The following is a 16,744-nucleotide window of genomic DNA, read 5'->3' on the forward strand; positions in this document are numbered from 1 at the left end:
TAGATGAAGGTAGGTGGATGTGTGGCCAGATGATGCCTCCATACAGTATTGATCAGTTGGTCTCAGAAAAACCACTACATGCCTCTGAATGACTTCATCAGGCGGCGCTTCTAATATATCTCACTTTCAATTGAAGTTAAGTATAATCCAACCACAAGTAACGAAACTACAGTGTTGCGGGTTTTTGTATTAATGTATAACATATAGTATGTGCAAGAAGATTTATTGTCTGTTTCGCGAGGGTAGTCTTATAGTAGTGATATGGTGCCAAGGTCTTGTTAATTATAAAATCTCACCAGAGTGGTCTTCTGATAGACGGAAGGGACCTGACATTTATTCTAATTAATTATTATCGTATATAATTATCTCGTTCTGCACCTACTCTGTGGAATGCCCTCCCATGCACAATAAGACTCACCTCTAGTCTCCAAACGTTCCCTGAAAACTCACCTCTTCAGAAAAGCTTATCACATTCCAAAACAGCTCACATAACCTTCAGTGCCTCCTTATCTAATTACATCCCCTCTGAACAGTCCACACATAACCTCACATATGTTGTCTTTCTTCACTTTCACACCCTCCTGACCCTTGGCCAACATTGCTGGGTGATCATATCATACAGACCTTTAAGAACTACTGCAATCTGGTGGACCATTGTGCGATAGGTAGCACCTATCCTTGTGTATCAATGCCTATTTCCCTATAGATTGTAAGCTTGTGAGCAGGGCCTTCCTACCTCTATGTCTTTCTCTTTTTACCCAGTTTTGTTTTATTACTGTTGTTCCAATTGTAAAGCGGTCTGGTAACTAGTCTTTAAATACTGTATAACACTATTCAACAAGGTTTCGGCAACATGAATGAAAGCTATTGTTTTCTGTAGGTTTTTATGTGCTGAAATGGCGCCTCTCCCTCCAGGACATATTAAGTTAGACTTCATGACAAAAATAAAAGGCTATGGTTCTTACGCAAGTTCTTGTAAGATACAGTCCGGATGTCTTAGTCCCTTACACAGATATTTCATTCCACAGTCCTGCAGATCGTTCACGGACAGGTTCAGCGAGATCAGAGAACGGCTTGTAGTAATAACAGAGTGGAGATCATCGCAGCCGGAGGAGGTCAGACCACAGCCACATAACCTGGGGGAAGATGAGGATTGTATCATTTCTTATAATTTTTAACTTCACAAACTCAGAAGTAGTCATAACTGAAAGAATACAAGTATAAAGTAGATACAATTGTTGGTGCACATTTCAGCTTTTAGGCTGTAGGTATACGTCACTGAAATTGATTTACTGATTATGGATGAGGAAAAGTGGATGCATAGACGGATAATGGAATAAATCTACTATGGAAAACTTTTCAAGGCCGGTCACGCATACCCAACCCATATAATTGCCCTTTTAAATCCAATGGACAAAACGGATGAAGACTTGATGGCTTTGAAAAATGATGCATGGTAAAATTAGCCCAGTGTCTCCTTATACTGTAGTATTGTTCAATAAAAGATTACGTGGTCTCTGAATACCTTAGAATGACTTTCCATGAATTACAGGAAAGATTTCATAATGCTCAATTCATTAACACTCTGTTACCACCTCCTCATTTGTCTTTTTCCTGTTTGTCGCTCAATTGTTTTTTCTTTTTCATTTATGTCTTACATTAATCACGAAAGTGATGGGGACATCAGGATTGTTTGCATCAGATGTGTCACTCCTGAATGTCTAAAAATTTGTATTGCATAGTATCTAGGGAGCCTAGAAATGCACGTTTCAACAAAAGTGGTGGCCGGAAGGCAGAAATGCATCTTGCTATTAGTATTGGACCAGAACAGATTTACACCCTCTCTAAACACCTAGAAAAGCTTGTCTATTTTAGAGAATACAGTTGTCAGACTGTCCGTATCGCCAAAGATGTACTGAGAATATAAGCTTTTTCAAAGTCTTTTTAAAGGAGATGTGTGTTACCCTGCCTTAAATGATGCCTACAACTCTTAGATCCCTAGACCTAATTAAAAAACATTGAATTGGTTGACTCATATCTTCCAATTGTACTTTTCAACCAGGATTTTAAACTCTTGATGCCCCTGATGCCATCTCTCCTAACCCACCACCAATTTGGTTTTACCACTATTCCTGGGTGGTCTGCTATTGCCACGTCAAAAACTTCTAATTCCTGCTATAGTTCCATGTTGAGCCTCAATATAGTGAAGGCATTCAACAAGCTGTCTTGAGCACATCTACATTGCGTTCTTCTGGAACGAGAATTTGGATTTTTATTAACCTGTTTAATAAGGTTCTTCTACACTGACCCTACAGATCGACTCATTATTTATTTGAGAGGGGATCTTGTCAGAATGTCTAAGAGCATGAGGCAAGGTTGCCCGTTGTCCCAGCCTACTGGTCAATGCCTACTCTCCTTTATTCCTCCCTCTGCTGGGTAATCTGGACTTTCAGAGAGGTCAGGCATTTCCTTTTTAGTTATGGTTGGCTGGGGGTTTACCTTCCATCATGATGTTGGTAGATAGTGGGACTTGTAGACCCTTGACCTTTGCCAAGGCCACTGACAAATTAGAATTACTGCACCACCTTGTATTCACCTACCTTCACCCTCAACATCGTCTGTACGATTATTTCTAACCTCCCTACATGTGACTATTAATGTACTAGATAATGCATTTCAGGTCAGACAACAGACATCAAAAACCATTTCCATTTTCTACACTCGCATACCGTCCATGTTTCCCTCTTCTCTCAGGATCGCTGGACAAGGATTACGGTATGGCAGGAGGACTTTGCACCCCTTCATCTCACTTTCTTTTTTGCTCTGCACGTTAACAGCAAGGGCTTATAGACAGATGCTATATAAAATATTCTATAAGGGTTATTTGTCTCCATCTAGAACATGCACAATTGTATTGATTGCCAATGCCACTTCTCCTGCCACGTAGTACCACTGTTTCTGGGATTCCCCATGAGACTCGAATATTACTGAATGACCCCCCGATTGGAAATGTCCATGCTGTGTCCTTTTATTGGACCTCTTTGCTTAGAGGGGTCTCTGTGGCCTCCTTCAATCTCCTCCTTTAGCTCTTCCCTGTGGTGGGGATGTTTTATCCACCTCCTCCATTCTCTCTACCATCACCTTCTTAGATGTGGTTAGTTGGTTATCTTAGATTTTCTCTCCTGGGTTCCCTGTTTGCTTCTTACCCTTTCCCTTGTTCCCTTCCTCCTTTCTCGGGATCAGTATGATTTACCGATGGATGGGATGCCGGCAGTCAGTATACCGACAGCGGTATCCCGTCCATCAAAATCCTGACAGCCCCCCATTAAGGCCCCTAAACCTCCTCTTCCCCTAACCCTCTCTTCGGGGAACCTAACCCTCCCCAGTGGTGCCTAACCTTAACCCTTCCCCACTGCCTAAACCTAACCCTCACCGGTTGATGCCTAACCCTAACCTCCTTCTATGTGCCTAACCCTCCCTCCCCGGTTCCTAAACCTCCCGGCGCTGCAGCCTAACCCCCAACCCCCCTTCTGCAGCCTAAACCTAACTACCTCCCCCCCCCCCCCCCCAGGACGGCAGTGCGTCCCACTGTGAGGACGATTGGGATGCTGGCTGTCAGTAATATGACACCAGCACACCGAGCTGTGTCAGTATCTTGATGCCGGCAATGCGCCCTCCCTCGGGATCCCAGCATCAGTATATTGACCGCCGGGATACCGTATGTCATTAAGCTAACTGCTTCCCCCTTTCTCTTTCTTTTTTTACAGCCCCCCCCCCCCCTTTTTTTTCTGTTTATTCCAAGTTCTATCTACGGTTCTCAACTTAAGGCCAGAATGAACGGCTGATGGTTCTACCCTTTATTACTTGATGGCTTTGATGACTTATGCCACTTATATTGTGCCCTCCAGCATTTCCTCTTTTTTATTATTTGATATATGTGATTTACACTACGATGAGTATCTGATTGTAATACTTTTACCATCTGCATAATCAGTTTTTGGCTACTAATATGATATTTGATTATTACATGTATCACCATTATCCTCTCGATAAGTGCAATTTACAAAAAAATATATAACAACCTACAGTATGGCTGTAACTTAACAATAAATAAAAAAGAGTTACTTAAATATATACTCAGACTAGCTGTTCTACCTGTTCTTCGCACGGGAGTTTCTGATTTTCACGGTTGTAAATATAAATGAGTGCAAAAATTTGGTAAATCTAAAGAGATGTAAATTAGAGACGTGTTAATGTAAGTAAATATTAATCCATGGTTCTTGCATTACCCGAGGAGCACCCGTAGCAGATACAGGAAAAGGTGACAGGACCATTTATCCGATAGTCCGTTTGGGCGTTATTGTTCACGCTACGCAAGCCACGCATCGGTAATGACGTCATTATGTCAAGCCTCTTTTCATCCCCTTAGGGGAGGTTTATTAAAATTCTAATCACGTAGTTTTCCTATTTCCCACCTGAAGAATATCTATGTTACATTTCAGCTTCCTCACATATCGGGAAGTGAGAGAATTAGTGATCAGTCAGTCAGTCAGTGAGTAAGTGAGGGCTTTCGCTTTTATATACAGTATATAGATGACATAAATGAGATGACAGATACGTTTCTGTGATTGTAACTTATGTCATCTATGTAGTTCTTACCAAATTTCTCGTAGGTTACAGGCCGGATGTCTTAGTCCCTCACACAGAAGCTTAATTCCCGAGTCCTCCAAATCGTTATTTGACAGGTCCAGCGTGATCAGAGAGTGATGTGTAATGAGGACAGAGCGGAGATCAGCACAGCAGGAGGAGGTCAGATCACAGTTCCCTAACCTGATGGAAGATGAGGGATCTGCATGAGGTCATTTCTTATCTCTTACAGCCTCACATTCAGAAGGACGTCATCAATGAATCTGTATAAAGTTGATATAATTGTCGTTGTATATTTCATCTATTAAGCTGTTGACGTATGACGCTGATAGTGTTATCGACATACTGCATATAGATTATGGTAGGTGGCTGTATGGCCGGATAATGGGCCTGAATCATGGTTGTGTGGAATTGCACAACTGCAGAAGGAGGCGTCGGTAGGAGATAGATAACTCCTGTTTGCATTTGAGAGATCCAAGTGCTACATCTGAAGCTTACTCAGGCTGGCCCTAGAATCCAGACACCGGGGTCCAGGAAGCCTGGACCCATCACGCTTTTAAAATAGGGGCGACAAGCCCCCGTTAAGCAATAAATATAAAATATATACTAAGGATCTAAAAATATAATATGATATATAATATATAATGTGATATAATCAATGGTATTTGCCTGAGTATTCACCAGTCAAGGTTGGATTTGCCTTGTAAGTGATTGCTGGTTTTAAAAAACGGGCAGGCTCGCACAAAAGTCCTGGAACACCAGAACTCGGAGGCTATGCCATGAAGACTCAAGACTGCTCTTACCTAAGCTCCTGCAGGATACAGTCCGGGTGTCTTAGTCCCTCACACAGAAGTCTCATTCCCGAGTCCTGCAGATTGTTCTCGGTCAGGTCCAGTGTGATCAGGGTCCGGTTTGTTGCAATAGCAGAGTGGAGAGTATAACAGGAGGACGAGGTCAGATCACAGCTCTGTAACCTGATGGGAGATGAGGGATCTAGATTAGGCCATTACGTGTCATTACCAGCCCCACACTCAGCCTGACATCATAGATGAAAGAATAAACCTATTACATAGATATAGCAGAGGATGTATATATCAGCTATTAGGCGGTAGGTGTATGGGGATGTAGTTATGTGACCGGTGGTCAGGAGACCGCCAGTCACATTACCAGCACCTACATTTCCCCCAACCCCCCACCGGCATCCTGCAGCCAGGATCCCGGCGTCTGGATAACCCATACCTAACCCGGTGTATGTCACTGATAAGGTTATTGATTCGCTGAGTACGGATCAGGGTAGATGAATCTGTAGCCTGTTCATGTCTGCTTAGAATTTTGATCAGTAAAAAGATCCTGTGGCCTCAGAATACCTCACTAATACATCCCAGCCCCACCCCCTCCTCATCCTTTGCCAACAGAACAGTCTGAATTTATTATGGAGTCATCACTCTGTAGAGGTCCTGGTTCCCCCATCCCCTCATCCTTTGCCAACAGAACAGTCTGAATTCTTTATGGAGCCATCACTCCGTAGAGGTCCTGGATCCCTCACCCTTTGCCACCAGAACAGTCTGAATTCTTTATGAATCCATCACTTCATAGAGGTCCTGGTTCCTCCACCCCCTCACCTTTGCCGCCAGAACAGTCTGAATTCTTTATGAATCCATCAGAGGTCCTGGTTCCTCCACCCCTTCACCCTTTGCCGCCAGAACAGTCTGAAATCTTTATGGAGCCTTTAAGGTCCTGGTTTGTGGTGGCAGGACTGCATCACAGAGCTGCAGAAGATTTGCCCTGTGGATCTCACATTCCACTGCATCCCAAAGCTGCTCTGTTGGTTAGGTATCTAGGGCCTGTGGAGGCCATTGATGGACACCAAAGTCATTGTCATGTCTGTGGAACAAGCATGAGAGGACGTGTCCTTATGTGACTTGGTCCGGTTGTCTCCTGCTTTGAAGATCGGTAAGCTTGACCATAAAGGGATGAACATAACAACAATACGCTCCATTGGTATTAAGAACTCTGACCATACTACCTCAATGCCACAGTAGAACTTCAGATCCGTCAGACCAGGCAATGTATATCTAATGATACATTTTCCCTGTGACTTCTCCCTGTAGCCTCAGCAGCCTTCTATTTGTGAAAGAAGTCTTACTTTGCAGCATTTTTTCCACACCTGCCTAAAACTTTTGCACAGTACTGTAGATGTATTAGTAAATGGACCTGGCATGTGCTGTCTTGGACTTATTTTGCTAATTCGGTAATTAAAGTAGAAAACTGGTTCTTAAGAAAAAAAAACATAATAAAACAAAAGAATGGTTGTAACTTAACAACGAAAACATTATATTTTTCCTTTGTGCAGTCTATAGGCCTAATTCAGACCTGATCGCTAGGGTGCGTTTTTTGCATCCCTGCGATCTGGTAGTCGCCGCCTACAGGGAGAGGGGGTAGTCGCAGTGCAGGGGTGCGATCGCATGTGCGGAGAGCTGGACAAACTTCTGCACACAGAAGTTTGTGCAGTCTCTGCACAGCTCAGATCATCCGGCCCGGAGCTGACGTCAGGAACCCTCCCTTCCAACAGCTGGACATGCCTGCGTTTTTCCGGACACTCCCTGGAAACGGTCAGGTAACACCCACAAACGGCCTCTTCCTGTCAATCTTCTTGCGATCGCCAGTGCGATCGCTTTCTTTGTTAATCCCGTCGCTGTCCGGCGATCCCTGTCGCTGGGGGGTGACGCGCCTGCGCATTGCATAGCATACTCATGCGCAGTTCAGACCTGATCGCAGCGCTGCAAAAAAACGTAGCGTGCAATCAGGTCTGAATGACACCCTATGTTGTATTGCCTTGTGCAGAGTGGATAGTACAGTACAGTACCAGTACAGATCTCACCTTAGTTCTTGTAGGGCACAGTCCGGATGTCTTAGTCCGTCACACAGAAATGTTATTCCGCAGTCCAGCAGGTTATTCCACGATAGGTCCAGTGACACCAAAGACTGCTTTGTAATAATAAGAGAGTGGAGATCATCACAGCAGGATGAGGTCAGATCACACTCCCGTAACCTGATGGAAGAGGCATCTCCATTAGTTACCGGTAATTACTTATTTCCAGCCTTGAACAGAATGACATTCCTACTGAACGAATAAAATGGTGTGATGTATATACACCAATGGGGAGTATGGGTCATTCCCCATACTCTGTAGAGTTTCTATACCACTCTGGTTCATTAGAGGCACCTGGTATACGAAGCTTCTGGCCTTCCATGTTGGCGGACACAGAACGTGTCACGACTGCTTGCATTCCCTGCAATTCCTCCTGGCTCATCATGCCAAAGAAATTATCACTCTCCATGAAGTTCCTCAATGGCAAGTTCAGGAAGGAGCTGCAGTGGTAATTCAATAGGGACCTGGTGGACAAGATGTTCCTCATGACAGCCACAGAGGGAAACAGGAGGGAGGGACACTACTCAGCTCCCAAGGGCATGTGGCAAACTGCATCAACCCCTACCCGCCCGCCACACACACACGTCCAGTATTAACTATTAACGAATGGGTTTTGTCCAAAGAGTGGCCACCCTATGCCTTCCTAGTCCACACCACTGGCTACGGGCATAAATGTAAGAATGGCTATATATGAGTAATGCAAGTATCTCCCATCCTTCTGTCTTTGGGGCCTATTTATTAAACAAGATGTGGAAGTATGCCTCGGATGTGTTACAGAGGCTCCACAGCAGATATTGGAGATACCTGATGACAGCGGTCTGATGACCTCTCATGTGTAGTAGGCCACCACTGGTCCTTCAGCAGAAGGTACAAGGATCATATCAGCAATCACTATGCATTACACATCACAGGGATGGGGTCCTATCAGAGCCCCTTTTCCTGAATGTGGTTCTTCATACAACCGGCTGGTACAGAATTTCTTATTGCTGCCAGTAGAGGTGATAAGAAATTCTAATTATCAGGTCTAATTAATAAATGGGTCCCTGTTTCTCCAAATACCTAATAAGAGTGTAAACTGTTCTGAACTATAATTTAAATAGTAATACAAATAACGAAAGGCAACAAACGTGTTATTATGAAAATTATAATAAAACCAAACAATGGTTGTCGCATAAAATATTTTGGGGGAGATGTACCAAACCTTGCACAGAGCCGCTGCAACCCGAAACACGGCGGGTAGCCATCTGCCTTCTCAGCTAGGCTGCGTAGGCAGAGGGCTACCCTAAACATGCGAAAGCATGGCCGCCCATTGTTGATGTGTGATTTTTCACACATCTACAGTCCATGCTGAATCTGGGCCCTCTGTTCTTTATCTTTCTGAGAGGACAGTTATATGGATACAGAGGCAGTGCTTACGCAAGTGTCTGTAGGTTGCAGTCCGGGTGTCTCAGTCCGTCACACAGAGGCTTCACTCCATCCTCCAGATTGTTCCAGGTCAGTTCCATTCTGACCAGACACCGGTTAGTAGTAAGGATGGAGGAGAGATTGTCACAGCAGGATGAGGTCAGACCACAATCGTGTATCCTGATGAGACATGAGATATGGGCATTATTCCATTGTTCACCATTTCCAGCCTCACATGCAGCACAGAGTAATTACTGAGAGCATAAGTGAAAAGTAAATAAATATCAGCTATTAGGCTATAGACGTCACTGATGATATTAAATAACTGAGTATAGAGCATGTTCCAGCAAATCTGGAACATGTGGAGTTCCAGTGGAGTGAGTGCTGGAAGGGGCAGGCTCCTCCAGTATGCTGGTTAGCAAAGCAGGAGACTGGTGACCGTGGAGAGAAGTTGGTTCTGGCCATGAACACATTGCAGGTTCATGTTTAAGTAGGGCTTTCTTAGCGCCGATAGGCTGAGTGGATCATGAGACCACAATTGCTGGAATCAGGTTGGTCAGAACATCCCTCATAGATTCCATGACACCTCCAGACCCAGTAAGGGGGACATGGTCCCAGATGTGTGACAGTATCCCCTCCCACCCCCCACCTGTTACAAGTGGGCACTGGTGAGGTTTTGAATGAAATTTCCGATGAAGCATTATGCCCAGTCCTGGTTTGTGTGCATCGGAAGCGTTACTCCAAGCTCTTCTCTCAGAACCTTATCCCTTCCAATCTATGAGGTACAGAAGAAGTCCATGGTGGATGCAGGAGTCCAAGTTGTTGTTGATCTCATACTCATTGGGCCTTAATTGTCAGTCATTACAGCAGAGTGCGGTCACTTTACAGTCACACAGATAGTGGAGGTGTTTACTAACAGGTTATGAGGCTTTATTAATACTGACACATCAATTGTCGGAAAACTACATCATCTTTCATACGGTACTCCTTTATTGACGTTTATTGCTTGTCACATGTCGTTTTATACAAGGTCATCCTGTAAGAGGTCATCGGCTTTGTCCCCGCCCATATGCGGGTAGCTTACGGCTGGTGACAGTCGTTGCGATACCATTATACAATATCGCTTCGACTGTTGCGACAAATCTAACACAATGTTCAATAAGAATCAGAGGGAAATTGCTCTGATCAATAATGGACATGTTGGAAAATGTTGCTGTAGTATGACCCCACTACCAGACCCTAGTGTAAAACTGGCCACAGACTAACCAAATATCGTTCCAACACCATGGCCGGTTGGAACGATAATTGGATAGGATGTAGGGGAAAACATTGATAATCAGGCATTTGTTGCCAACTACAAGGCTAAAACCTGTTTGTTAGTAAAACATGTGAGTAAGATCAAACCTGATTTCACCAGTTAGTTGGAACCATAATTGTTCCAGTGTAGGGGGAAAGTTACACCTTATTTCCCCCACTGTCAGAAGTAGGGGGGACTCACCCACATGCTTAAAAATAAATGAGTGGAGGTCCCCCACTTTTTATATCAGCCCTGGTACTCCCATCATGGTTTTAAACCAACACTGGGTGGGTTGGCCTTGCACAAACCATGTGTTACCCCTTCCTGGGTATAACCAGCCCTCGCGCCAATAGCACTTGGGCTCTCCTCCATTTCCAATTGCCCGTGGGTATGGGTGGTAATAAATGGTTAATAAAAGGAGGGGGAAAAATATTTTGTCTTTGGTAAGTGGGTGCAGAACCCCCCTGGGTGCTCCACCTCGAGGGGAGCTGAAGGGTGCCAGTGAAGGAGGCCCGCAGACCCAGGTATAGGCTGAAGGGGTGGCCAGCGGCAAGGAGAATCATGCCAGATATAGAATAAATTGAAATCATAGGATTTTAATTACCTATGGGTAAATCCTTTTCTCGTAGTCTGTAGAGGATGCTGGGATCCACATTAGTACCATGGGGTATAGACGGGTCCACCAGGAGCCTTTGGCACTTTAAGAGTTTGAGAGTGTGGGCTGGCTCCTCCCTCTATGCCCCTCCTACCAGAGTCAGTCTAGAAACTGTGCCCGAGGAGACGGACATCTTCGAGAGAAGGATTTTACACAGATAGTGGAGAGATTCACACCAACTCACACATACAATGCACATCAAGCTAACTAGCTTGAAACGCAGCAACCGCTGAAACATTACTTACCAAGTAACAACGCAGTACTCAACTAAACAAAGTTGTACTGAACCAAATAACGATAGGAGGAAAAAAAAGCTCTGGGCGGGCACCCAGCATCCTCTACGGACTACGAGAAAAGGATTTACCGGTAGGTAACCAAAATCCTATTTTCTTTTACGTCCTAGAGGATGCTGGGGTCCACATTAGTACCATGGGGATGTACCAAAGCTCCCAGAACTGATTGACCAAACTTCAGGTCCTGAACGGCCAAAGTATCGAACTTGTAGAACTTTGCAAACGTGTTCGACCCAGAACAAGTAGCCACTCTGCAAATCTGTAAAGCTGAGACACTCCGGGCAGCCGCCTAGGAAGAACCCACCTTACAAGTAGAGTGGGCCTTAACAGACGTAGGACACGGCAATCCTGCCATAGAATACACATGCTGGATAGTGAACCTAATCCAGCGAGAGATTGTCTGCTTAGAAGCAGGACACCCAATTTTCTTGGGATCATACAGGACAAACAAAGAGTCAGATTTTCTGTGACGAGCTCCTCTTCACATAGATTTTCAGAGCCCTTACAACATCCAAGGACTTTGAAGAAATTGAGGAGTCAGTAGCAACTGGCACCACAATAGGTTGGTTGATATGAAATGCCGACACAACCTTCGGAAGAAACTGCTGACATGTCCGAAGCTCAGCCCTATCTTCATGGAAGATCAAGTATGGGGTTCTACAGTAAAAAGCCCCCAACACCGACATACGTCTAGCAGAAGCTAAGGCCAACAAAGTGACAGCATTCCACGTGAGAAACTTGACCTCAACCTCCTGTAGAGGCTCAAACCAGTCCGACTGGAGGAACTGCAACACCACGTTAAGATCCCAGGGCGCCATAGGTGGCACAAAGGGAGGTTGGATGTGCAGAACTCCCTTCAAAAAAGTCTGAACCTTAGGGAGGGCAGCCAACTGTTTCTAGAAGATGTTAGGCGCGGCGGTGCTCGTCCGCTCTCTGACAGAGCAGCAGTCACGGCCGCCGCGCCTCTCTCCCTGTCTGTCTCCGCACGGGGCCTAGCAATGCCGGGACGCCGGGCGCGCGATAGCCGCCGGCTCCCTGGCAACGCTAGGACGCCATGCGTTCAGGGCCGCCGGGTCCATAGCAACGGGGACGCCACAGGCAGACCGCGTTCCCCGTTGCATTAATGAAGCATTCACACCTGTTTTTCCCCTGCTCGTGCAGCAAGGCAGCTGCACGACATTTGTTAATTAGGCTCTGTATTCCTATTGGAGGGTTCCCTGTTATATGCCTCCCCAGTGCCTCACACAAACGCCGATGATAGCTTCCTGTTTGCTGTTTATGTCTGGTGAACGTCTGTTCCTGGTCTGCTGTATCCGGTCCGTCCTGCTCCCTGTGTCCTTGTATCCAGGAATTCTTTAGCCGGTCCCGGGAATCCTTCTGGTCCTCGTGAACCTGTGACTGTCGTTTGGGGTTCTCGCCCGGTTTCGTGAGTGGCGGCTTTGCCGCGTGTTGCGGCCTAGCCCGCTTTAGTATTGCATTATTTTGTACTGGTGCATTTGCGGAGGTTTCCGCTTCCACTGTTCCCCCCGGAACTCGGTGGTGCCGTGTAGGGGAGTGGACAGTGGTATCTTTTTGGTTGTTCTTTTCCTTTGGCGGCAAGCCGTGCATACATTTAGTTTTAGGCTAGTCAGTAGCCCCTGGCTTTTGTTGTTTCAGTTAGAGGGCCCCTTGTTATTACCCTGTCTTAGTTCACGCTTTGTCTCTCTTTAAGACCTGAGGGGGCATCGGAGTTGGGCAGACCTAATCCGCCCTTCAAACGCGGCTGCCATGGGCCCAAGAAACCATAGTCCTGCAAGAGTGAATTGACAACACGGGTAAAACAACGGAGGTAGGGTGCCAGGGGCTATTCCCGTTCTATTTCACCAAATCCAGCATTGCGTCCTGGTGCTCTGAACTCACTTCATAACATCTTCCATGTTCTGAGCGCCAGGGATCGTAACAGAAGAAAATGGATAGGGACGAAATTTGTAACTTTATGGATCCCAACCTTCGGCCCATATCCACACCTGCTTGCAGGAAGAGGAGAAAATGTCCCAGTTGAAACTCCACCGTAGGAAACCCCTTGGACTCACACCGAGAGACATATTTTTTCCAAACATGATTGTAATGTGTAGACGTTACTCCTTTCCTAGCCTGTATCAGGGTAGGAATAACCTTGTTCGGAATGCCCTTCCGAGCTAGTATCTGGCGTTCAACCGCCATGCTGTCATACGCAGCCGCGGTAAGTCTTGATAGGTAAATGGCCCCCGCTGCAGCAGGTCCTCCCAAAGAGGAAGAGGCCTCGGCTCTTCTACCAGTAGATCCAGAAAGATCCGCGTACCAAGACCTTCTTGGCCAATCTGGAGCAATGAGGATCGCTTGAACCCTTGTTCTCCTTATGATCTTTAGCACTCTTGGAATGAGTGGAAGTGGAGGAAACACGTACACTGACTGGAACACCCACGGAGACACTAGGGAGTACACTGCCACGGCTTGCGGGTCCCTCGACCTGGAACAATACCGCCAAAGCTTCTTGTTGAGACGAGAGGCCATCATGTCTATTTGAGGTATACCCCAAAGATTTGTCACCTCCATGAACACCTCCGGATGGAGTCCCCTCTCCCCTGGACGGAGATCGTTTCTGCTGAGGAAGTCCGCTTCCCAGTTGTCTACTCCCGGAATGAAGATTGCTGACAGCGCCAACGTGTTTTTCTGCCCAGAGGATGATTCCTGTCACCTCTGACATTGCAGCTCTGCTCTTCGTTCCGCCCTGTCGGTTGATGTAAGTCACTGTCGTTACATTGTCCGACTGCACTTGAATGGCCCAATTTCTCAGAAGATGGGCCTCTTGGAGAAGACCGTTGTATACGACTCTTAGTTCTAGAATATTTATCGGCAGGCCGGCTTCCAGACTTGACCACCTTCCTTGGAAGGTCTCCCCTTGAGTGACTGCGCCCCAGCCTTGGAGACTTGCATCCGTGGTTAGAAGGATCCAGTCCTGAATCCCAAACCTGCGGGCCTCCAGAAGGTGAGGCAGTTGCAACCACCAGAGGAGTGAAATCCTGGCCTTTGGCCACAGACGTATCCGCTGGTGCATATGTAGATGGGATCCCGACCACCTGTCCAGGAGATCCAGTTGGAAGGACGAGCATGAAACCTCCCATACTGAAGAGCCTCGTAAGAGGCTACCATCTTCCCCAGAAGGCGAATGCACTGATGAACCGACACCAGGGCTGGCTTCAGGACATCCCGGACCATTGTTTGTATCACCAACGCTTTTTCCTCTGGAAGAAACACCCTCTGCACTCGCATGTCAAGGATCATTCCCAGAAAGGACAACCTCCTGGTTGGTTCCAAATTTGATTTTGGAAGATTCAGGATCCAACGGTGTTCCCTGAGCAGGTGGGTCATGACTAGGATGGAATGTACCAGCTTCTCCTTGGACGGTGCCTTTATCAGCAGATCGTCCAGATATGGAATTACGTTCACCCCCTGTCTGCAGAGGAGAACCATCATTTCCACCATGACCTTGGTGAAAACCCTCGGTGCTGTGGAGAGGCCAAATGGCAGAGCCTGGAACTGATAGTGACAGTCCAACAGTGTGAATCGGAGATAAGCCTGATGCGGCAGCCAAAACGGAAAGTGGAGGTACGCATCCTTGATATCCAGGGATACCATGAATTCACCCTCCTCCAGACTTTATATCACCGCCCTTAGAGATTCCATTTTGAACTTGAACTCCTTCAGAAAGGGGTTTAGCGATTTTAGGTTCAGAATGGGCCTGACCCGAACCATCCGGTTTCGGTACCACGAAAAGGTTCAAATAGTAACCTTTGTTTTGCAGATGAGGAGGGACCGGTACAATAACCTGTGCCTCCACCAACTTCTGGACGGCTGCCTGCAGGACAGCCCTGTCTGCCAGCTAAGCTGGCAAGCCTGAATTGAAGAATCGGTGAGGAGGGAGATCTTGAAATTCCAACCTGTACCCCTGGGACACGATATCTTGCACCCAGGGGTCCAGGCCGGACGACACCCAGACGTGACAGAAAAGCCTGAGTCTCGCTCCCACCGGCCCCACCTTCGGGGCGTGCAGTGCACTGGCATGCGGAGGACTTCGGCGTACCTGAAGCAGGTTTCTGTTCCTGGGAACCGGTCGCAGCCGGTTTCTTGGCCTCCCCTAAAGAAGGTGTTGGACGGTCTGGCCTTTCGTGGCTTGGCAGCCCGAAAGGGCTATGATGCAGTTAAAGAAAAGGGTTTCTTCGTAGCAGGTGCAGCTGAGGGAAGAAAAGGTGACTTACCCGCTGTAGCCGTGGATATCCACGCATCTAACGTTTCCCCAAAGAGAGCCTGACCTGTGTAGGGTAGGGTCTCCACACTTCTCCTGGATTCTACGTCGGCAGACCACTGTCGCAGCCACAGTCCTCAACGAGCTGAGACAGACATGGAAGAAATTCCCGCAGCCATCGAACCCAGGTCTTTCATGGATTCTACCAGAAATCCTGCCGAATCCTGAATATTACGCAAAAACAATTCAACATCAGATTTATCCATAGTATCCAAATCTTCAAGTAACGTGCCTGACCACTTTACTATAGCTTTGGCAATCCAAGCACTGGCAATAGTGGGACGTAATATAGCCCCTGAAGCCGTGTACATGGATTTGAGCATATTATCAATTTTACGATCAGCCGGCTCTTTCAAGGCGGTGGATCCTGGAACAGGTAAAACCACCTTTTTTGAGAGTCTGGATACAGACGCGTCAACAATGGGTGGGTTTTCCCATCTTTTTCTATCCTCCACAGGGAAAGGAAACGCCACCAGGACCCTTTTAGGGATCTGGAATATTTTCTCAGGGTTTTCCCATGCTTTTTCAAAAATAGCATTTAATTATTTTCATGCAGGGAAGGTTAGCGGCAAAAAGCCTCCTCAACCTGCTCAGTTGTATCAGAAATATTTAACACATCCCTATGGCCTCTATCATCAACTGCACCCCCTTTGCAAGAGATGCTGCACCCCTCAACACATCCCCATCATCGTCCTCAGTGTCAAAATCCGTATCCGTGTCATCTTGCATAATTTGTGCAAGAGCACGTTTTTGGGAATATACAGCAGGGGGGGGGGGGGGCTGAGGTAACAGACCTGGGCCAGACTGCCATAGAGCTCTATAAAGCCTGAGTTGCAGACTCATTTTGTGCAACCCTAGTAGATATCTGAGAAATCATAGATTTGATAGAGGATAACCACTCAGGCTTCTGGCTTCCTTGCTGGTATCTGTGCTAAAACAGTGCAATCCTGATTACATGGAATGAGATCATCCTGAGAGGACATATCCTCTGCAGCATATGACACAGAGTCCCTGGACATAGCTTAATGGAGACCACAGACATTCCACACACACACACACACACACACACACACACACACACACACACACACACACACACACACACGGGAGGGCAGACAGAGTTTCACCCCCAAGAATGGCAAGAGAGACACAGAGATTGGAGCCAACCCACACACAGTGCTTTTTAGGTATA

At 46.5% G+C, this 16,744-nt stretch overlaps 1 protein-coding gene across 3 annotated transcripts in view; it reads right to left on the reverse strand.

Moving 5' to 3' along the window:
* LOC135054664 (NACHT, LRR and PYD domains-containing protein 3-like) overlaps positions 1 to 16,744 on the reverse strand; it is a 131,340-nt gene that overhangs the window by 472 nt on the left and 114,124 nt on the right. Inside the window, exons 7-12 of one of the 3 annotated variants that reach the window (XR_010243550.1) lie at positions 8,996 to 9,163; positions 7,529 to 7,699; positions 5,451 to 5,621; positions 4,660 to 4,830; positions 4,156 to 4,224; positions 1,068 to 1,136 (exon numbers count right to left, since the gene is read on the reverse strand). Coding sequence is in view for 2 of the 3 variants with exons in the window: in XM_063957904.1 (XP_063813974.1) it covers positions 966 to 1,136; positions 4,660 to 4,830; positions 5,451 to 5,621; positions 7,529 to 7,699; positions 8,996 to 9,163 (852 nt within the window). In the remaining variant the exon portion in view is untranslated. Of the gene's footprint in view, positions 1 to 965; positions 1,137 to 4,155; positions 4,225 to 4,659; positions 4,831 to 5,450; positions 5,622 to 7,528; positions 7,700 to 8,995; positions 9,164 to 16,744 lie in introns of those variants that run through there. The other 2 variants (XM_063957904.1, XM_063957905.1) reach the window with 2 other exon arrangements.

Source organism: Pseudophryne corroboree, chromosome 3 (genome assembly GCF_028390025.1).
Source record: "Pseudophryne corroboree isolate aPseCor3 chromosome 3, aPseCor3.hap2, whole genome shotgun sequence".
Lineage (NCBI taxonomy): Eukaryota > Metazoa > Chordata > Amphibia > Anura > Myobatrachidae > Pseudophryne > Pseudophryne corroboree.